Raw genomic sequence first — 24,767 nt, 5'->3', positions numbered from 1 at the left:
AAAAAATTTCGTTATTTCATAATAAAATTTTAAAATATCATCTGAATAGTAATTTTCTCTTTATTTTTTTGGGAGGAAGAGAAGAGGGAAATACTTCCAATTTTATATAATAAACAAAAAAAGAATTTATGTTTTTGTCCCTCAAATTTGGGTTTTTAAGTAGTATAATAATAAAATTATTATTAAGCCTATTTTGGCAACACAGTTAAAAGTCAACATTTTAGTTTTTTGATTTTTTTAAGTCACATTACCTCTTGGCTTCTGTTTTTGATTTTGTTTTTTTTTTTTGTTTTTTTTTTTTTTTTTTTTGTATGTTTTTCAAAATCAAAAAATCAAAAAACTAACTTTTAACCTATTCCCAAATGCTTCCTTCACCAATCCTCCTTTCTTTTTCTATTTTCTTCTATTTCCATTTTATCAAGCAAAGTATGTCTCTCTAATAGGGAAATAATTTAGACCCATTGCTTCCATTCCAGTTTATCTATCAATAATGTTAGAAATACAAAAATTAAATAAAAATTGGGACACAAATCTCTTACCATGAGTATGTTCCACATGTGGATCCTACTCCTTAGAAGGTTGTGCCCCTTTTCGTAATTAGTTTATGTGTACATAAACTTACTCCTTCATATATAATTGGTTTTTCTGATTGTGACATTTTTACCACTCCTTATGAGAAGGTTGTGCCCCATTTCATATTTAGTTTATGTGTACATAAATTTAGGGTGTGTTTGATTGGACGGATTGGATAAGGGGAAATTAGAATCCATCGGACTTGAGTCCTAGAACTGTGAATCCCCCGGACTATTTGGTTGGATTAGATATGTATCCTGTGTTTGTTTTTTCATAGGATTAGATGTCTGGAAAGGACTATTTTTAGTGAATCCAACGTTTGGTTGGACGGATTGGATAGGATAAATGAACAAAAGACTATTTTACCATTTTTCAACTATTTACTAAGGAATAGCAATATTAAACATATCTTTAATATTTTAATTATTTTTAGCTAGATTAAATAAAAATTTATTTTATTTTATTTTTTACACAATTAAATAAATTTATTTTTTTTAAATAAATAAATAAAATATCAATAAAAATTTATATTATTTTTTTAATTAAAATTTTAAATAAATTTGTTTTTAAAAATAATAATAATTAAACAATGAAATTAAGGGTTGGTTTGGCATAAACTAAATAATATAAAAAGTCAAAAAGTCACTATCCTATTTAAGTCATATCATCTTATTTAAATCATATCACTTCTGTAACACATCACATCAAACCCAACACAAACCCAACCCATATAAGCCAATAAGTCAAAAAGTACACTTTTTTAGAACATCCTAAACCAACCCAAATAAAACATCTATTAACATTTAAATACCAAACCAAACCAAACCAAACCAAACCAAGCCTTAAATCCCATCAAGCGGGGTCGGCTACATGAATCCTTCTTCTCCACGCGGCCCTATCAAAGGCCATTTCATTAGTCAAATTAAGTAGATTCATATCTCTATTTATAACGCTAGTCAACGTTAATCTAGGCCTACCCCGTCCCCTAACACTTCCATCTACCGTTATAACATCGCATCTCTTCACTACTGCCTCTGTTGGTCTCCGTTGAATATGACCAAACCATCTCAAACGATTCTCTCTCAACTTATCTTCTATCGGTGCTACTCCTACCCATTCCCGAATACACTCATTCCTAATCCTGTCCTGTCTTGTCTTACCATACATCCACCTTAGCATCCTCATCTCAGCCACACTCATCTTATCTACATGATGTTTCTTGATTGCCCAACACTCCGTCCCATACAACATAGCTGGTCTAATAGCCGTTCTATAAAACTTACCTTTTAGTCTAGTGGGTATTCGTTTATCGCACAATACCCCAGACGCACTTCTTCACTTACACCATCCCGCCTTAATCCTATGGGCCACATCTGCATCAATTTCTCCCGCTGTTGTGATAATCGACCCTAAATAACGAAAATGTTCACTCTTAGGCAGTTCTTGATTCTCAATTTTCACTTCTCATCTACTTTCATTGTTACTGTTACTAAATTTACACTCCATGTACTCTGTCTTAGTTCTGCTTATCCGAAATCATTTGGATAATGAAATAATGAAATTAAATAAAATATAAACAAAATTTTAAAATAAAACATCAACAAAATATCTATAAAAAATTATTTAAAACTAAATAAATAAAACATCAATAAAAAGTTAAATAAAATTATTTTATTTTTAAATTGAGACATTTAAATTTTATTGAATTTTATTAAATATAATACATAATTAAATAGTAGATGGTCAAAATGATCATTTTACCACCTAATCCCAACAGTAAATAATCCTCCTAAAATTATCTCACACTCCCCCTAGGATAATATAATCCCCCATATGGGGGATAAGGAGTCCGGTCGGACTCCATGTCCGACGGACTAAAAAAAAACAAACATCGAATTGGATTTACTGTGCGGATTACAATCCGCACAGTAAATAATCTCCCCTCTTATCCCCCAATCAAACACACCCTTAGAGCATCTCCAATGGTTTGCCATTGGAGCTGCCATTGCTATATATAGCAGCTGCCATTGAATTTTGATACTCCAATGGCAAAACATAGCAGCTGCTAAATTTGAGAAATGCCAAAACTTGTGTCAAATTTGACACAAGTTTTGGCAGCTGCCATTCATGCCAACTCAGCCAAAACCAACGGTTTCCCTCCCTTCCTCCTTCCTTCCCTCCCTCCCTCTCTTCATGCCAACTCAGCCAATTCATCAAACAGATTCACAGATTCACAGAAAAAAATTATTTTATCTGTTTATCAATTTGATTCATCAAACAGATTCAATTTGATTCATCAATATGACGAAATTTTTTCTTTAAAAACCCAAATCAAACACAAGAGATGTGATCAGAACAAGCCAATTACAACCGAGATTGATTAAAAACAGAAGAGAAAGTCTAAGAAATTAAACACAGTAATCAAGAAACTTTACTTGAATGGCCCAAGAAAATCACTAAATAAAAAGCCTAAAAAAATTGAAAATTTTCCATTACATTTATTTTTGCAGAAAAGTCAAATATGATGAAAAACAGTGAAGATCTATTATTCAATATGATGAAAAATTATTAAAAATAGAAAACTCAAACAGTAAAGATCTATTATCCCTCAACCGAGATTTATTTTTGCAGAAAACTCAAATATGATGAAAAACAGTGAAAATCTATTATTCAAACAGTAAATAAAAACACAGTAAATATGATGAAAAATTTTCATTGAAAACTCAAATAAAAAACACATGAGAAAGGTTGATTAAAAATAGAAGAAGAAATCTAAGAAAATAAAGTGATCAAGAAACTTACTTGAATGACTAGTCATGGAAGATCAGTGAAGATCTATTATTCAATTGGAAGATCAGTGAAGATCTGTGAGGCTCTGTTTCACTACTCTGGAAGATCAGTGAAGATCTGTGAGGCTCTGTTTCACTACTCTGGAAGATCAGTGAAGATCTGTGAGGCTCTGTTTCACTACTCTGGAAGATCAGTGAAGATCGAGACCAAGATCAGTGAAGATTTGGAAGATTTGAGGAGAGGAGATGAGAAAAGAGGAGAGAAAGATGAAGATTGGTGAGGGCAATGAAGGGAGAGAGAGAGAAGAGAGAGAGAGAGAGAGAGCTTGGTTTATAGATAAATAGATATATTCGACTCAAACAGAAGGGCATATAGATAGATAGATAATGCACGGATTGTTCAGATGGATGGCTGAGCCGTTGGATCATATAATCCAACGGTGCTATTTTGTGAAAGGAATGCACATGGGTTTGAGCAACGGCTCTTTTTCATCCTTTTTCAAACAACAGCTCTAAATTAACGGGTATTTTTTTCAAACGGTCATATTCTGTATTTCTATAAATAAAAACTCTTCATCTCAATTTCATTTCACACCAAACATTTTAAATTTTATTTTTCTTTTCTCTTCTCTTTATCTGAATTTTGTTTCACACCAAACTTCACAAATTATTTTCTTCTTTGTTTTTTCACACAATCACTATGGAAGGTTCATCAAAAATGAAGAGAGGAAAATCATTTACCACTCAAGAAGATGTGGCAATTTGTAGAGCTTGGTGTCACATTACTGAAGACCCAATTGTTAGAAATTCACAATCTCATGCTCATTTTTGGGGAAGAATTTTTGAAAATTATTGTTCATTGCAGAATGATCGCTCAAGAACACAAGTGTCTATCTCATCTCGATGAGGTGTAATCATGAAATGTTGTAACAAATTTCGTGGGTGTCTAGCGCAAGTCGAAAATCTACATCCAAGTGGGGCGTCACAAGTTGATATAGTAAGATTTCATTTCCATTTATTATGTTAGTTTTTTTATTTGTCTTACATAAAAATTAACTGATTAATTAATTTAATATTTTATTGATATAGATGCTTCAAGCAAAACTGTTATACCATCAAGATGAAAATAAGCATTTTCTTTTTGAACATTGTTGGCCAATCTTGCAAAACAATATCAGGTGGCAAGATGTAACTCCTACGAACACGGTGAAGTCAAGAATACATACATCGTTTTCCCCTAATTCAACCTCTGATTCCCCTATGGATAACTGCATTTCTCTTGAAGATAACACCAGTCCAAGTGTTGGTAACAATCCAACTGTCGATGAGGGCAGTGTCTCTGTAAGGGGTAAAAGGCCGATGGGTAGGAAATCTGCAAAAGAATTATTTCGGAAAAATCAAGTCGCTCAAGCTGAAGTTCAAAAAATGGGCACACAATTGGACACATTTAACCAATACCTTGCCGAGAAGGAAAAGAAAAAAGATGAAAGAGAACAAAAAAGGATTGAAGCACTGCAGGAGATTAAAGAACTTGAGATGAAAAAACATGAATTTGAGATCAGAAAACAAGAACATGAGATGAAAAAGGAAGAACATATGATAATGACTACGGATATTTCTCATTTGGACCCTCAGATGAAAGCATATTACACAATGCGAAAAAATGAGATTTTTGCCAAGTGGTCCTCAAATGTGAGCAGCCCAAATTTTTATTTCCCCCTACCTCCTGATGAATAATTGTAGGATAAATGTTAGTCTTTATTTTTTGCAATATCATTTATTTTTTAATGTAATTTTTAGTCTTTATTTGCAATGTAATTTTTATTTTGTAATGAAATTTCTTTTCTTTTTTTTTTTGAGTATTTTGTACTTCACAATGTAATATTATTTTTTCAATGTATAATGTCCACTAATTTGTATTATAATTTAATATTTTCAATAAAGTATAATGCAAAAAAATAAATATATTTTTTCAAATGAAGGCAATAAAAAGATAAAATACTTTAGCTGATATTAAATGAAGATAATTTTATTATAATAAAAGACATTATAATATAAATATATAATTTTTTTCAATTTTTCAATTTTTTATATTTGTCTAGTTGGGAAAAATATAAATATATAATTTTTTTAACAAACAGGTAAAAAAATGTCACAAAAGATAAAAAATAAACAAAAATAAAATCACAAAAGACCTATATCCAAACAATACCTACAACTTTGGAGGGAAAGTTGGTTGAGATTTGCCAAAAATAACAAATGATCATTGGAGCACTATTGCTATAATTTAACAAAATAACACTATTCATTACCAAATTATAGCAATAGCAATAGTAAAATAGTAATAACCATTGGAGATGTTCTTAGTGTTTCATATATAATTCGTTTTTTTGATTGTGATATTTTTGGTAGGTGAGAACATTATGCTAGACGAATTTGCATCGCAGTACAATTTTTTTTCGAAACTCATGATGGCATGGTATTTTATGTGTGAATTTTAAAAAATTATATTGAACAAAATTTTAAAGACTTATTTAAATTATTGTGTTTGGAATATAGATTTAGGTAGAAATTTAAAAAGAAAAAAATATATATATGTATGTATGTCAAGTGCATTTATATTTCATTCATATTTTATTTATATTTTTTCTTTTTAAATTTTTTTTCTAAATCCATACCCCAAATACAATTCTAAAGTCTCTATTAAGGTCAAGGTTGGCATGATTGAAAAAAGACAAAAAGTCAAAAAGTCACTATTCTATTTAAGTCACATCATCTTATTTAAGTCACATCACCTCTCTAACACATCACTTCAAACCCAACCCAAACCCAACTCATATTTCATAAAAAATCAAAAAGTACACTTATTTAATCTTTCCAAACTATGCTTAAGTTTTAGTTACTAGGTTACGAGACTTCTTATTAGATTATACTGTCAAATAATATTTCATTACTATACTCAATATTTATTTTATTTATTCGTGCACCATCATTGAAATAATAAAAAAATAAAAATTCAAAGTTATTAAAGCAACTAAAGTGGTCATCTTGAATTGTCAAGTTCTGTCAACTACTACTATTGCATGACGAAAAACATGTTTTTTAACTTTTGGCAGTATAGTTTTGAACACATGTCAGAAAGATAACTGCATACGAGAGTTAGGTGTGAACGAATTCTGTACATATAAAATAAAAATAATTTAAGATATAAAATAAAAATTTACTTTATGATCTTATGCTTGAGTTTGCCAATTTTTTTAATAATTTAAGATATAAAATAAAAATAAAAAAGATCAAACCATAGTGTTAGCACCATAAATCTGCAATTTTATTATTATATAATTGCAGGACACGTGGCATCCTCTTATTCATTTGGAAGCTAAAAGAAGTTATAGAGATAATGGAGAATATGAAGGACAAAGTGGATGAGTGGAAGGACACATGGCAAGACAAGAATGAAGATGGAAGAAATGGGTAGTTACTAAGTACTTATTGCTGTATTTTTTCCTCTATAAATAGCCATTAATGGCCACATTGTACTGAGCCAGAACTAAAATCAAAGACAATTTATTTCAATATTTCTTGTCATTTTTCTTATCTTAGGAGTAGTTTAACATAGATTTATATTTCGAAGCATTTATTTTCAGTATTTCCATTTCGAAGCATTTTATGTACTTTCTTTTCGAAGTATAGGAGTAGAGGTAAGTATTTATTACTTTGATTGTTCACTCAATCATCTTTCTCCGTCCCTTTTTCTTCTTTTACTTTTTCTTTTCGCTACACTTGGCAAATTTGAAGTCCTCTTCGTTGAGGCAAAAGAACCGTCAACACAATCGCTTGGTAATTGGCTTGAATTTAATCTGTAAGGATTTTTCAATCCTTGCTGGCACGCTCGCATTTATGATATTTTCCTTCGTAGGAAAAATAAGCCAACACATAGCATATGAGAGTTTATACAAACATGCTTAATGATGTAAAAAAATTAAATTAAATTTTCACCACTGAATTAATTTTGAACCATACAAAAGGTTTGAAAATCTTAACATACTAATCCTACAACTATATGAATTTGATTTTTGGTAAACCCATAGTCTCAATTAAAACTTGTCACGTGATTGGTTTTTGATTTTATTATTGACACTGAAGTATTTATTTAAAAACATATAAAGTTGAATGGTGGGTTCATGGATGAAGGAGAGCAACCCATTACCTTGCATGTGATACCAAAGGTAAATTCATAAGGAGGGGGATTCTCTCCGATTTGGATTTTGGGTTGGAGGATACTGTTCGAGTTAGTGAGGTTCATTACGGTTTTTATTTTGATAATTTGAACTGTTTATTTATCGGGTATGAATTATTTTAAAAACATAATTGTTGTCTATTTTTTTAGTGAAAACTTGAACAAGTTATAATTATTGGATCAATCTTTTTCTTTTTCTTTTGGGAATGAAATACACGAAGTGTCCGACAAAATGAACGATTCGAATCATTAAAATAGGACCTGTAATGGGTCCCACCAATCCAAATAATACCTTCCAATTCAAAATCTAAATTGGAGGGGATCCTCCTCCAATTAATAAATACAAATCTTAATTGGTGAAAAACTAATGCACATGGAGTGCATTAAACTTTACGTAAAGTGATGGAATAAACAAAGCCTCTCACTAAAATCTGAATAAAAGATAGCATTATTAATAAATAAATGAAAATTGCATTACAATAGTGAGACATAAGAGTTGTTCACCTAATTTCATTTAGCGTCACCCCAGAAATTTCAAATATCATTATATTGCATAATTATAATCAATAAGATAAATTTCAAATTATAGTTCCATAAAAAACTAAATTTTTTTTTTTAAAGGTAATCATTATACAAATAAAAAATGTGTACAATTGATATTTGATTTGTTCGTTTATCATTTTAAATAGTAAGTCTAAGAATACAATAATCAATGATAGATCTGAGCACCAAATGTATATGAATTGATAAAATATTTAGATGCGGATTTCATCAATAAATTTTATAAAATTTTATTCATTCATATATATATATATGTGTTAATTTAATTATGTAATTGATTTTTTTGCTCATAGCATACCCCCATTTCAAAGCCATGCATTTGATTTACAAAAAGACCATTAGCAGTTAAAAAAATATGAAGACAAAATTTTCAATAATCCTATTTATCTACAAAATGTGTCCAGATATTAAATGCAGTTCTGAATAAAAAATTTAGATATACATAGCATTAGTCCAAAATTTACGCGAACATTATCCAGATTTTATATGAGCAAGTGCATATATAAAAATCACCGAAAAAAGAAAAAGTTAATATATAAAAGTTTAAAAAATATTAAAAAAAAAACTCATACGGCTCATGTGATATATAAAAATTAAAAACAAAACTGTACAATAATGTGACAGTGGCCTTAACCTTACTCTATATAATAACACGTTTACTCATAAAAAAAAATACCCCCAAACCCAAGCAATGTCTTCTTCATCTATTTCACCCTCTTCTTCTTCATCTCCACCACACCACCGCTCACATTCCGACGAGTCGCCACCGTCAAACCTTCCATTAAAACAAATTCCCGGTAACTATGGGTTACCCTTCTTGGGACCCCTAAAAGACCGCCTCGACTACTTCTACCACCAAGGCGCAGACGAGTTTTTTCGTAGCAGAGTCCAAAAATACACATCAACGGTGTTTCGAACAAACATGCCTCCAGGCCCATTCATGGCCTCAAACCCTAAAGTCATCACGGTCCTCGACGCCATCAGTTTTCCAATCCTCTTCGACACCACCAAAGTCGAAAAAAAGAATGTTCTAGACGGTACTTTCATGCCCTCCACTGCTTTAACTGGCGGTTATCGTGTCTGCGCCTACCTCGACCCCTCCGAACCTAAACATTCCCTCCTTAAAAAGTGGTTCATGTCTTTACTGGCAAACCGGCACGACTCGTTCATCCCAACGTTTCGGAGTTCCATGTCTGATTTTTTCGTTAAACTTGAAGATGCAATATCTCCAAGTGGTAGTGCAGATTTTAACGAACTTAGCGATGATATGGGTTTTGATTTTGTGATCAAATTGTTGTTTGATCAGAATGTTTCCGAGAATACGAGTTTTGGATCGGATGGACCCAAACTCTTTACTAAGTGGTTGTTTTTTCAGCTTGCGCCATTGATGACACTAGGGTTGAAGTTTTTGCCATACTTTGTTGAAGATTTAGTGTTGCATACATTTCCATTGCCACCATTTTTAGTGAAATCTGATTATAAGAAGATTTACAATGCGTTTTACGAGTCGGCGAAGAAGGCTTTGGATGAAGCTGAGAGCTTGGGGATTCAGAGAGACGAAGCATGCCATAACCTACTCTTTCTTGCAGGTAATTATTGACTCACTTCATCTACATATACAGAAATCAACCATAAAATTAAACATAATTCAGGCCTCATTTAGAAATAAATTTTTCTATTAACTTTTGAATTTTTTTGACTAAAATATGATATAAAAAAAAATTATATTTAAAATAATTTTTTAATTTTTTACAAAAAAATATACAAAAAAAAATAAAATAAAATTTTTAACTTTTTAATATAGATAGTTGACTTTTTAATTTTTTTAATAATTTTTTAACTTTTTAACTAAACAATATCAAACTTCACGCAAGTTGGGTTTTGTTTTGTGATCAGTTTATACTTTTAAGACTCTTTTTAATAAATAATTTTAAAGTATCATGACATTATTTTATTGATGTTCCAAATCAATAACATATCCAAAAAATTTACAGACGATATATATTGAAAGAATGATTATGGATCGCAATTTTTCATTTGCTAAAATATGATATAGATAATGTTATATAATATTTCAAAAATATCTAATAATTTTGTATTCAAAATGTATATATACCCCCAATTTTTTTTTTAAATATTCAGAATTTAAAATTTAAAATCAAAATTCATTTTTGGAGTGATCCTACAATAAGAAGATTAAATTTACGTCATAGATCTGAAATTTTAATTAGTTTTCTGTTTTTTATTTTTGCAGGGTTTAATGCTTATGGTGGCATGAAGACTCTGTTTCCTGCTTTGATCAAGTGGGTAGGAACAGCAGGAGAGAGTTTACACCGTCAGCTAGCCGATGAGATCAGGACCGTAGTTAAATCGGAAGGTGGGGTCACTCTATCAGCCCTGAACAAAATGACGTTGACTAGATCAACGGTTTACGAAGCGCTGAGGATTGAACCGCCGGTACCGTTCCAGTACGGTAAGGCCAAGGTAGATATGGTGGTGCACAGCCACGATGCAGCGTTTGAGATCAAGAAAGGTGAAATGATCTTTGGATATCAACCGTTCGCTACCAAAGATTCTAAAATTTTTCACAATCCCGAGGAGTTTGTGGCTGATCGATTTGTGGGTGATGGAGAAAAGTTGCTGAAGTATGTGTACTGGTCTAATGGCCGACAGATTGATGATCCGACGGTGAATAATAAGCAGTGTCCGGCAAAAGATCTGGTGGTGCTGCTGTCCAGGGTAATGTTGGTGGAGTTCTTCTTACGGTACGACACGTTTACGGTGGAGGTTGGGAAACTGTTGTTGGGATCATCGGTGAAGATCAAGTCTCTGACTAAGGCTACGTGGACTTGATCATGATCACGATCAAGATCAACAGTTGTCTGTGGTGGCCCATTGTTATCGTGTAGTTTGTGTGAAAAAATAAATTAAAATTTAATTAGTGAATGATTTATTTGTAAACAATATTTCACTTGCCGTGGTAAATCAAATAAAAGTTAATATACATGTTAGTGTGTTACATCAAATTAAATGGAAGTTTTCCAATCTGGAGGGCTTTTTTTTTCTTTCTATTCTTTTTTTTTTTTTTTTTGAAATCCTTTTCAGATAAATTTCACTGTCGTTTTAGTTTGCTTAATATACATATAATTTTTATTATTTATAAATAAATACATAACTCTTTTATATCCTATTAACAGTTTAAGCAAATACTAAAATTATTACTGCTAATGGTAAAATATGTTGAATTTTAAAAAAAAAATTACTTTTTTTAGTTTAGAAAATTCAAAATAAACTCTTCATAAGAATCAAAAAAAATCAAAAAATCATCTTTTTTAAAGATAACTTTTTTAATATTGTCAAGGGTTTTTTTTTTTTTAATCTAAAAAGTTAAAAATAACAATTCACCAAAAATAAAAATAAGGATAGATTATAAATACATTCCTGAGATTTGATTAAAATATAAATCATCCCATGTTTATTTTGAAAATTACATTCCAAGTATTGAGTTTTTTAATTTCATAACAAATCATCTTTTTTATTAATAAATCATGAAATCAATTAACAATTTTTAATAATATTATAAATATATTTCAATTAATAATTTAAGAAATTTTATTATTGTATAGGAGAACAATTATGAATTTTAATTTTTTAATTAATTCTATTAAATAAAAAAATTATAACAATAAGTCATTTGTAATTTTTTAAATTATAAAAAATAATTTATATTTTAAATAAATTTTAAAAAATATATTTATAATTTACCGAAAAAACGAAATCATCACATGTTTCTTATTTGGATAAGCGGAATCATGACCTTTCTCATCAATGAATATTAACCACGGTGACCAGACTATAGACAACTTCGAAAGAAAAGCAAAGTGTAAAGACAATTCTTATAGCCGACACGTTTTAAGTTGTATTTGGTTTTTACGGCCTTTTTGTTAGACGGTTAAAAGTTAATTTTTTAATTTTTAATTTTTTTTGAGTTATATTAATTTTTTTATATATTTTTAAAGAAATGACAAAAAATTAGTTTTTAATATATTTTCCAAAACAATTTTAAATTTGAAAAGAATATATATATATATATATATATACAATATAATTTATTTTTTTCTTAAATTTATGAATCAAATATAACGTTATGATTTGAATTGTTTCTAATAATTGCTTGAAAAATGCTTAAAAGCTCGAATTCTCTGTGGCTCGAGTGGCCCGAATCCAAAACGATGTCGTTTTAGATTTCCCTCCCAACCCCCTCTTTTATATCTGAAGCAAAAACAGAGGGAGGAAGGAAAAAAGAGAGAAGGAAGAGAGAAGAGAGAAGGAAGGGAGAAGAGGAAGGGGCTGTGACTATCACTATCGCCGCTACACCACTCCGTCGCCACCACTGCTGCGACCACCACTGTGTGTGTGATTCATGGATTTAGCTTCCAAATCCGTATATGTATGTGTATGGAGGGGGTTTGATTTTCCAAATGTGTGTGTCGAGGGGGGGTTTGATTTGTGTGTTTCATTGATTTGTGTGGGTTCCTTCTTCTTCTTCTTCTTCTTATGTATGATGTGTTGGTTGTTGATGATGATGATGATGATGATGTGGTGTTGATGATGATGTGTTGTTTGTTGATAATCTCTTCTTCTCTTCTTTCTTTTTCTTCTGTTTTCTTCTTTCTTATTCTTTTGAGTTATGGAAAATGATGAAGAAAATGGGGGGGAAAAAAATTCAAAACAACGTCGTTTTGAGATTTCGAGTCACTCGAGCCACAGAAAATTTGAACTACGTATCGGGATTGTGCTTGCTTACCTAGCATTATTATTAGGGATTGATTATGAGTTGTTTGAGATGTTCTAAATAAGTATACTTTTTGACTTTTTATGAAATGTGGGTTGGGTTTGAAGTGATGTGGTAAAGAGGTGATGTGACTTAAATATGATGATGTGACTTAAATAAGGATGATGACTTTTTAACTTTTTGACTTTTTTAGAATATGTTAAACCAGACCAAAATTTAAGAAAAATTATCCACAAATCTCATATGGAGTAATGTTATCGAAAAATTATTCACAAGTCTCGAGAGTTTTCTTATGCATCAAATAGGCCTAATTGATTTTGAAAGGTGTATTTATTTGATTTGATACTTTTTAAATTTACTAAATTACCCTTTTGTGATTAATTTGTTCATCCTGTGATTCAGTTGGTGGTCTGAAAAGGTAAGATGTGCAACCTTTCTGTTTTGTGTGATTGGAGTAGTGTGAATCACGGTGACTGGGGATTGGGGGATGTGTAGTTTTGTCAAACGTGAAAAATATTTTTTAGACGGAACAGCAACATTAGTTTGCTAACCTTTGAAACAGAACAACGTAAATTTCATTCAATGCGCGTGTTTGAAAAGTTATTATTTAGACCATCTCCAACGGTGAATCAAACCTGGCATCAAATTTAAAATTTGGTGAAAAAGTCACTTTTTTAAGCTCCAACGTTTTTACCAAATCGATATCAAATCCAGAATTCAGCAAAAATGGTACCAAACTGAATGCAGGCGAAGCATTTCACCAAATCACTGTTCCTAACCGTTGGGATGAGACGAACGGGTCGACCATCCGGTTGACCAACCGGTTAACCAACCGGTCGCCCCGGAGAAAGTTCAGACAGTTCACAAAAAGGTTGAAACCAGTCCAAAAAAAAAAAAAAAAAAAAAAATTTGCCTAGGTGGTCGACCACCCGGTCGACCGGCCGGTTGACCACCCGGTCGACCACCAAAAGTTCAAAAAGTTCAAAAAAAAAAGGTTCAAACCGGTAAAAAAAAAAAAAAAATTTTGCCGTTACCGGTTGACCGGCCGGTCAACCAACCGGTTGCCCAGCGCAAATTTGATGAAACGGATTTGATGTTGAACCGTTGGAGCGCGAAGTATCAAATTAAGGAAATAACCCAGTTTTGACTCAGATTTGGTGAAACATTTGGTACACCGTTGGAGATGCTCTTAGTTTTTTATTATTTTAAAATATTAAAATTTTTATATTTAAAAAAAAATAGTTAGATTTTTTTTAATTAAATGTAATGTTTGTGAAAAAAAAAAAAGTAAAATATTTATAAATTTAATATGATATTTTATTTTATTAATTATTTTAACCTATTTTATCTTGTAATACTATTTTAACACAAAAAAAAAAAAAAAAAAAAAACTAAAAACTAAAACTAAAAAAGTTTTTTACCAAACACGCCAATGTAAACCACTACTAGGAGGTCACATCCAAGTTCAATTATATTAGGGGTGAGCATGGTCCGGATTGGATTAGATTGGATTGAGATAAAATCAGGATCAATTCGTTATTTACGGTTCTTGAAAAATTGGAACCAATCCAATCCGTTTAAATCATGGAACCAATCCGAACCAATCCATTTAAATGCGGATTGGATCGGTTTAGGACCACGGATTCACATAATTAAATAACAAAAATATATATATATATATATATATATATGGGCAAATTACATATACACCCCTCCAGGTTTGACAAAATTACAGATACCCCCCTGAGGTTTGAGAAATTACGAATTCCCCCCTGAATGCTATATTTGCATAAGAAATTAGGGGGTAATTTGTTATGAAATATAAACCTCAGGGGATAAATTGTTATGAAAATACAAACCTCAGGGGGCGGGATGTAATTTCCGAAACCTCAGGGGGGTATCTGTAATTTAACCAAACCTGGAGGGGTGTATATGTAATTTGCCCTTTTCTATAATAGCGACATACTGTTCTTGAATTTAAATAATCATAAGAAAACTGGTTTCACCATAAGTATTTAGATCGTTACAAATTAAAACTAAAAACTAACAAACAAAAGTAATAAAAGAAGATATTATACGGTTTTAGGTTTGAGTTTAGATTTTATATAGAATAAGAGAAGATACTATGGGGAAAAATGTATAATAAAAATATAGACTATTTGTATACGGTCCGGATCGGTTCAAATCCGGAACCGTGGAGTTCAATCCAGAACCAATCCGTGGATTATGGATTTTTAATTCTTCAATCCAGAACCGAACCGCGGATTCAAAAAACCAATCCAAACATATCGGATTGGACTGGACTGGATCGGATTACGGATTTCACGGATTCCTTGCTCAGCCCTAAATTATATGGGATTACAATGCCGCATATAAATCAAGGGTCCAGCTTGTCTCAAGTTGAGATCAAGACTGAACCCGTCCAGTCCAGTTTATGGGGCTCATTTTTTTGGCCCGTTTTGATAATCTGAATTACAATATGTAGAAATCGTCGAGTACTATATGCCTGTAAAAAATTTCGTTGATCGAATATCAATAGCTATCTGATCAAATCATTTTTGTATAAAAAAAAATAGACGGGAAAAATTAACGGTTGATAAAAAACTATTTGTTCACATAGCTATCGATATCCGATCAACGTGATTTTTTACAGGCATATAGTACTCGACGAGTTCTATACATTGAACGGTTCAGATTATCAAAACGGGACCCGTGGTGGGCCCTCACGGGCTCAACAGTACAGTCCAGTCCGATCTTGGACCAAAGCCACTGCCATAAATCAAACACAACATTAACAATTATGGGACTCCAATTCAACATCAACAAGAAGACACTCCTCCGTTTGGAAAGTGGGGTTGGTATTTGACTTTTTTGATTTTTTTGGTTATTTTAGTTTGGATTAAAAAGCTTAGTTTAGGAAGAATTTTTTGACTTTTTTAACTTTTTTTGTGAGAAAATAGTGTAATGATTATAAATTAGATGTGATGTTTTATTTGTTGTGACTAAAATAACCTATTTTATCTTCTGTAACTATTTTAACCACAAACCAACTTGCCAAACAATGCTTTAAAACATGATATCACAAGACATTCACTGCAGCAGCCATAGGTAATCTGACATTAAACATGTAAACATTGTTAGACACTTGAGTATTACAGTGCTACCTTTGAAAAAAAGTTATATTAAATAATTTTTTAGTGTATTATATTAGAATGTCACGTTCTTATTCGTAATGTAAGATTTGTTCTATAAGAAGGGAAAATCCAAAACCTTTATGGTGTGGATTGTTTAAATGTGTAATTTTAAATTTGGAAAAATCTATTTTTATTCCTCAAAAATTAAACTCAAACATGTAAGTGACTATCTTTTATGTAATTTATACTTTAATGGAACTTTTGGGTTCATAAGAAAAATGTAAAGATTAAACAATTCACAAAATTATATTTTAAAATTCGGTGGTAGTACATGCACCAATTAGTATATACTAACTAGTGTACCAACACTAGTTATTAGGAATGGCAATTTGAAACCGACCTGATGGGAATCCCTGATCGTGACCCCGATTTGAGTGGTTTTTCCCTGAAAAATACCCCCGACGGAGAGAAGACGGTATTTAAAAATCAATCCCCGATTTGTTTCGGGCCGAGGACGGTGATCAATGTTTAAGCCCCGGCCCGGCCCGATCCCCAAATTTCCCCGAAGTGAAATTACTTTTATACCCCTTATATATAATAATAATAATAATAATAATAATCAACCAAACCGTATATTACATTTATAATAAACCAAACCAGTACTGTGTTGCTCTCATACTCTCTCTAACTCAGATATATCTCTCTCTCTCTCACTCTCTCGTTCTTCTCTCTGTCAACTCTCTCTCTTGTAGTCACCGACGGCGATTCGTCCTCCTCTCCCTCCTCTACCGATCTCCGTCCTCTCCCTCGTCCGCCGATCGCCCTCCTTTCCCTCCTCCGCGGATTGAGCCACCACAACTCCACCACTATTTGCGACAGTCCGGCAATGACACCATCACCACTGTTTGAGCACTTTTCCTCTCTCTCTCTCTCTCCCCATCGATTTGTTATATATATATATATTAGATTTGTTATATATATATATATGTTAGATCTTTTTTTTTTTTTTTTTGAGCTCATCATATATATATATGTTAGATCTATTTTTTTTTAATTTTTTTTTGAGCTCATCAGATCGTTAATGGTGACGAACAGATCTGTTAGATCTGAATTTTTTTATTTATTTATTTACATTTGAGCATCCGATCTCTCTCTCTCTCTATGTTGTAACAATATGGAGCTGATTTAATAATTGTTGTTGTTGTTGATGACATTCTCTCTGGTAGATCTGTTTAATTGTTGTTGTTATAGTTTGAAGAAATTATGGAACTGATTTTTTTTTTTTTTCTTTTGGTCGGGGACTTTTCGGGGTCGGGGAAACCGGATCCCCGTTAAGGAGCGGGGGCGAGGTAGTGATGAGCTCCCCGTCGGGGTCGGGACCGAGGACGGAAGGAGTTTCCACCATCGGGGATCGGGGACGGGAAGGGTGATCCCCGGCCCGGCCCCGCCCCGTTGCCATTCCTACTAGTTATGACGTTATTATTGATCATACTCATAATACAAATTACAAATATCAAAAACCTCTTAAATTATGTCACATCATCAATTGGTATACTAGTTAGTACATTAATTGGTGCATATAACATTATTCTTTAAAATTTATTAATACTTCACTCTAAAATTTACTTAATTAATGTACTTTTTTAATTTTTTATAATTTTTTTTTTATAAAAACATATAAAAATAATCACTTTACTTAGTTTGAGTTATCTAAAAACATTTTTTAGAAAATTCTATTTTCTTATTTTTCGTATTTTTTTTTTATTTTCACTGAATTTTTTTTGAATATTTTAAGTAATTATTTAATTTTTAGACACACCTAATATAAATACATTTAAAAAATATAATTTTTGTAAAAAAATATTTAAAATACCAAAAATACAAAATTTAGTAAATTTTTCTTATTTTTATATTTGTTAATTTTTTAAAATATTTTTTTTATAAATATTTTATTTTTTAGACACATTTAAGTAAAATAAATCTAAAAAAATTTAAAATTTAAAATTTAAAAAATATTTACTAAAAATAAAAAAATATGAACAAACAAAAAATTTTAAAAAATTAAATTCAAAAACTCAAATCGAACTCACTCAATACAAGTCAAATAAATACATTTATTTATCGCATTCCCAAACAGTTTTTCAAGGATGCCTTCTGAACGCCAAATTGGAAAGTCAGCTTCTCAACTCTCAAAGCATTTATCACATCACATCACGTCAGTATACTTTTATTTAGAAAAAGTTAGCAGTTTTTCAAGGATGCCTTCTGAACGCCAAATTGGAAAGTCAGCCTCTCAACTCTCAAAGCATTTATCACATCACATCACGTCAGTATACTTTTATTTAGAAAAAGTTAGGGATCATGAAATTTTTTCATGAAAATAATCATGAAATACTTATGTTCTTTGGATTATCTTGATTGGTGTGTGGTGTTTTATTCTAAATGTAATCTAAGAGTCATAAAACTTTCATGATACCTAACATTGCTGCTTTTATTTATCACATCACCTCAGTATACCTTCCATTCATTAGACTTGATCCACATCCACTGGACACGAAATAAAAAATGTAATCTAAAAAGTCTCTCCCTCAGTATATTAATTTGGTTAATGGGTTTTTTTTTTTTTTAGTTAGTGAAAAATCCTTTCTATCATCTCGCAGATTTAAGGCAGCGCCCCCTATAAAGATCATTGGAGTGTCCTATTAGCCGTTTCGAACAATGAGACTATAACTTGAGAACTTGTCCCGACCTCTCAAGACAAGCTCCGCTTAAGTCAGGACTGACCCAGCGAGGGAGTATTGAACCCACACCAAGTGCTGATTAGATAACTTGAGGTCCAATCTCATAACCAAATATGTTTCGCCTAGGAGATTGGCCCAAGGGGGAAGGAATTGAACTCATGACCTTGGGGCTGGATAAATTTAGATTTTTAAGCCTATTTTGATAATTAAAATTTTTTAATTTATTAATTTATTTAAATTATATTATTTCTTTATTTTTTATTTATTTTTTTAAAAATTAATAAATTAAAAAATGTCACTTCTCAAGATAGGCCTACTAAACCAAATTGCATTTTTAATTCATATGATTTGTCTATTAATGTAGTTACTGTATTATAATTCTAATTGCATCAATTTTACATTTAAAATATTCATATTATGTCAATTTAATTTACTTGATAATCTTTCAATAGAAATTGGTTTAAAATTAGAAGGCAAAATAATTTATTCTCCATCCTCAGAATGATTAGGGAAGTAACGTCTAATTTAAATTGACCACTTTATTTTTGAGCAAACTGTTTTGCTCTTTATTCTCTATCCTCAAAAGGATTGAGGGATTAAGATCTAAATTTCACATTAAAAGTAATATTATATAAGTTAATAAGGAGTGTTTTGGCAAATTAGTAAAAAAAGTCAGGTTTTTTTTTTTTTTTTTTTTATATCAGCTTTATACTTTTTTACACCAAAAAATATAAAAAAGTTAAAAAGTCAATTTTTTACCATCTTCTCAAAACATCACTAAATTTAATAAATATTCTTTTATTATATTTTTAGGGATTGTTTGGCATGATGTATATAAATGCCCTTATTTAGATAAGTACATTTATTTAGGTCACATCACATTTTTTTTTTTATATATATATTTTTTTATAAAAGGACTTTGCTACAGACCCCCACTGGGGGTCAACCCCCAGTGAGGTGGCAACGTGCTATTCGTCCCAATCATTAAAAAAAAAAAAAAAAAAAAAATTTTTTTTTTTGACCAATGGGAAGCCTCCATTCATGACCCCCAGTGACCCCCACTGGGGTCTTAGGCATTTTTGTTTGTACATTTGTTTTAAAAGAATAGCAATTTCTTATTGAAAGAGTTTATCAGTCTGTTTGGTTTATTCAATTTTTTGTAAATTAAGTTTTTATTTTTTGTGTTTTTTTTATATTATTTTTAGTAAATATTTTGACAATTTTCAGTAAAATTTGGTACTTTTTTAGACGCATCTTACTTAGGGTATCTAAAAAGAAAAATATTTGTAAAAAAATTTAATAAATACAAAAGAATACTAAAAATGTATTGAATTATCATTTTTTTTTGGTATTTTATTTAGTGATTTTTTTAAAGATTCTTTTCACAAATATTATACGTTTTAAATATATTTATGTTAGGTGTATCTAAAAAAATTTTAAAAAAAAATTGTTTAGAATATTAAAAAAATTCAATGAAAATAAAAAAAATACAAAAATCGAAATTTTTTCATTTTCTGAAAAGTGAATCCTAAAAATCCAAACCAAACAAGTTAAATATTTTCTTATTTTATAAGGCTCTTGCTAATGACAACTCAAAGTATTGTCAATAAAAACTACATAACTGCTAAAATAGTTATAATGTCATTACATATTTTATATATTTTTATATATTTTTTAATACTAACAATACTAATACTTTGGACTGACAATTAAAAAGAAAAATACAAGTTGGCAATGGTGTTTGATTATGAAGTATATATTTTGTCAAGTCTAATAGCCGTAACCAAATGAAATTATTAATTAGTCAATTTTAATAACTCGAAGAGAAAAAGTAAATAATATTATACCTAACAAGTTAGAAAAATCAGATATTAAACTGAATGGTTAACGGTGACAGCTTTAGGGATTTTGTTCAATGGGTTATTAAATTTTTTTTTTTTTTTGGTTCAAAAGCTATATCAAATCAATCTTTACTAAATAAAATTATTCATTAAAAAAAAAAAGTTGTTGAACTCCATAGAATCATCAAAATATTTTAGTTAGTTTTTTTTTTTTTTTTAAAAAAAAAAAAAAAATTTGATTGGGTTAGTCGATAAGTAAAATATTTTATTAGAGATGATCAAATGCGTTATGATGAGTATTATTCATCCCGATACTCAACACTTAGAAAAATAAATAAATAAATAAATAAAAATTAGTGGCCTTAGCAAGAATGCTTGCAACTCGAAGCGAAATGAGGTGTAGAACTTGGGTAAAATAAATTTAAATGGCAACTCGAAGCGAAATGATGTGTCGAACTTGGGTTAAATAAATTTAAACAATTGGGTTGCAATGATACTTTTAAAGAGATAAATAAATTTAAACAGTTGATAAATTACATTAATCACGTCCGAAGGAATACTGGTCCGAACAATCGGTTATCAAAACAAAAAATGAGCATGTATAACATTGTTTATAAATTATGAGAAGTTCTACTCACAGAGAAGAGGAATACAGATCTATTCACAAAAATTGATGTGACTTCTTTCAACAGGTATGTACGGGCACGAAATATTCTTCCCGTATAATCCTGTTGATCAAGTCTGCGTTCCTCCGTTCGTCGTCGCTTTACTCCCTGAAAACAAAAACGTGAGCTAGCCAGCGGGTGTGTGCCAGATACCTCTCTGATGCCTAAGTCAGCAAAATAGACAAATAGACAAAAAGCTCTGCGTGTTTGGGAATCAAAGTTGTGTTACCTCTCCATAGGTGATGTTGTGAGCTTTTATAGGTTTCACGTGGCATAATCCTAGTAGGACTCTTACTCCTCCATGTAGAGTCCTCCTAGGAGTCATACTCCTGAAAGATAATGCTTATCCTTCAACACCCTCCTCACTGCTTAAACCAAGTGAGATGGTTTTATCATGGTCGGACTCCAATATGACCGAGGTAAGCATGGCTATGCTAAGCCGCAGACTAGACCAAGCTAACTTTAGTTCGGCTCTTCCATTCATTGCTCTTATCCCGGTTTCTCCCAGTGCTAACCATGGTGTGATCGGACCGAGTTAACAAACAGCAAGGCTCTGGCCGAGATAACCACGATAAGCCATGACCGGGCTAACTTTGAGTACGGCAACCGAGCTATATTCAAAGCTTCTCTTAGACCGGACTAACTTCAAGATTCTTTCGGACCGGGATAACAATAAGGCTTACTAGGACCGAGCTAACTATAAGCCCTCTTTCATCCAGCCCTTCTTACTGTGGCCCAAAGAACGACCCATTTACCTAGCTCGGCCCATTTAGGTATAAATTACCCTTTCAATTGCCCCTTAATTCCATCTGTGCAGCATGATAGGGATTACCTGTTACCAACCGAGCTAAAAACTTTATCCTTATGATCGGGCTAAACTCTTTAGCCTTTCCAGCCGAGCTTAAAAAACCCTTTAGCCTTTTCAGCCGAGCTAAATTCTTAAGCCTTTCCAGCCGAGCTAAATTTACTCTGGGCTGTACCTGTCTGGTCAAAACGTCTCTTCAATCACAGAGGCTGAATCGCTTCTCTTTCCAAGGACATGTGACATGCTCTCATTGGCTGAAGATAGCTATCACGCCGTCTTCGTATCTCGCGAAATTTGAACAGTCCCACCCTTTTTGTCCTTCTTTCTACACAAAACAAACTTTTCATTTTGAATTTACCACTACACTATTCATCTCCTTCACTCTCTCTCTTTGTGCCTCTACTTCTTCAATCCCTGAGCTCGCTGAGTTCGTGTTCTTCACTATTGTTGCTTCCGTCTTTAGTTTCCTCCTCTTGAGCTGGTAAGCTACTCAAATATGTTTTGTTTTTGTTTTTTTACAATCCATGGCATATTGTTTTGTGTTTTTGCAAAACACATTTTCTTCTTGGTCATGCGTTTTTCTTAAAAAAACTTAGCAATAGAACAACTTGAACTTATAAAACAATCTGTAGAAACATTGGGTTTGATCCCAAATAATTATGCAACCGAACTAGGAAGTTGTTTGCCTTGGTCGTAAACCTAGCCATACCTGGCAACCAAACTGAAACTTGCGCCATACTTGTAGCTTCCTTAAGTCAAACCACCGTTTGTTTCAACTAGCCGAACTGCCGAACCGCGCTAGATTTGCGCAATGCCACACTAGAGAGCCTCAACGCTGACCGAGCTAAAAGTTGGGGCTAGACCAACTTCCTTAGTTAAAACCGGACTAAGAAAGCTGTCCCAAAGGCTCGACCGAGCTAAATCCCTTTGCTCAAACGGAGCTAAAACTGCGTAGCCGAACTAGGGCTTTATTTATCTTGCTTTTGTTTCTTGTAGCACGGTCCAATGATCAGTGCTTAATCACTTCTTTTTTTACTCTGCAGACTTAGGTTGCCCAGGCATTCCCTTGAGCGCTCAACCGAGCTACTCAGAATCATTTTTCGACCGAGCTAACACCCACATATAATTTATTCATAACTTAAACCACAAATGGGAAAGTATAGGTTTTTAGTTGACTCTCCTGGTGCAATGGCTGAATTTCGCAAGGACTACCAAATCCCAGATGATGTCCACCTTTCACTGGCCGAGCTAGACACCGTCCCTTGGAGAAAGCAAGGCTTTGTCCCTTTTAATGTTATTTCAATCGTAGAGTGCGGTTTACATTTCCCTGTACAGCCCCTCCTCTGTGAATTCCTTAGGCAAACCAAACTCTGCCCTACCCAACTTTCCACGAATTCCTACGGTATAATAAACGGCATTGCCGCACTAAACGACCGGGCTGGTCTTAACCTCGGGCTAGCAGAACTCTTCCACTAATATTCTATAGGATTCGCCGAAGATGGATGGGTCTATTATTTAAGAATAAGACGCCGGTGTGAAACGATAATGAAAGATACTCCGGACAAAGATGTGAACGACGACGATTTCTTCTGGGTATCTGGGAATTTTGAGGACCAACAAGCCCAGATCCCTGGTGACAGAATAAACTGGAACAAGGGGGTAGTCGGTAGGTTTATTTTGGCTCCATTGTACGCCTTTCTTTACTTCGGTTTTCAATATTTGAACCGGACTTATAGCGATCCCGGTTGTCCCTTTACTGTTCTGTTGTATTCCGGACTCGGTTCCGTGATGTTGGTGGTGGTATACCTTGTTGTCATCCTTTAATTCCACTTGATTGAGTTTTAGGATGTATTAGGCAGAGTTGTTACAGGTTGGTTAGGCTTTGGTTTCAATTCTTTGTTGCCCAGTTTTTAGGAGGTCCGCTCGAGCGGAGATTACACGCTCCGAGTTTTTTGTGTCCCTGCAAAACTTCTGCAGGTGTGATTTTTACGCTCGAGCGGGTTTCTTTACGCTCGAGCGATGGCACTCGAGCGGGTACTTTGGCGCTCGAGCGGGTAGTACCTTTGGGTGTAAGTTCTGGGAGGGGGAAATCTACGCTCGAGCGGACTGGTTTTCGTGCTCGAGCGGATTTACTTTATTCTTGTGTCTTGGCACTTGAGCGGGCCTTATTGCGCTCGAGCGGACCTAATTTTTTTGTTCTTGTCGCTCGAGCGTTGTGTTCTCCGCTCAAGCGGGAATGTCGTATATCAGTTGGCAGCTGGGAATTTTAAAATCACTTTTTACATTCTCTCTCTCTCTCTCTCTTACTTTCTAAAAAGACATTTTGAGAGTTCCTCTCTCTAGAAACTCCCTTCTCTCTAGGGTTTGATCTAGTTAGAGTGTTTTCTTTTCCTTCGGCCTTTGTAAAAGTTGGGTTGATCGTCGAGGGCTACACTTTGATCCGAGAATATTGAGTTTTGGAGCACGTTGAGTTTCTTCATCTTCTTTCCTTGAGCTCCGAATTTGAGGTAGGGATTCCTACTCACTCTTATGGTTTTTGACATAGATTTTTGGTTGTTTTGATAAAGTGTTGAAGTTGGGTAATTTTAGGGTTTAGGGTTTCAAAATGTTGAAAAAGGGTTTT

The 24,767-nt window shown here is 32.4% G+C and overlaps 1 protein-coding gene and 1 long non-coding RNA gene across 2 annotated transcripts; both read left to right on the top strand.

Moving 5' to 3' along the window:
- The first annotated feature begins 3,981 nt into the window (after positions 1-3,981).
- LOC145819516 (uncharacterized) lies at positions 3,982-5,155 on the top strand. Its single transcript, XR_014360262.1, has 2 exons — positions 3,982-4,359; positions 4,452-5,155. It is a non-coding gene; the product is annotated as an uncharacterized LOC145819516 (long non-coding RNA).
- A 3,628-nt stretch (positions 5,156-8,783) lies between these two features.
- Positions 8,784-11,189, top strand: LOC114304833 (allene oxide synthase 3-like). Its single transcript, XM_082914001.1, has 2 exons — positions 8,784-9,752; positions 10,418-11,189. Exons 1-2 carry the CDS (start codon positions 8,855-8,857, stop codon positions 11,014-11,016), a joined length of 1,497 nt encoding a protein of 498 aa, XP_082770127.1. The 5' UTR covers positions 8,784-8,854; the 3' UTR covers positions 11,017-11,189.
- The last annotated feature ends 13,578 nt before the right edge of the window (positions 11,190-24,767 follow it).

The sequence above is a fragment of the Camellia sinensis genome, chromosome 2 (genome assembly GCF_055761805.1).
Source record: "Camellia sinensis isolate YWXY chromosome 2, ASM5576180v1, whole genome shotgun sequence".
NCBI lineage: Eukaryota > Viridiplantae > Streptophyta > Magnoliopsida > Ericales > Theaceae > Camellia > Camellia sinensis.
Note: the sequence above shows the minus strand (reverse complement) of the source record. Positions and strands in the feature narration are given on the sequence as shown.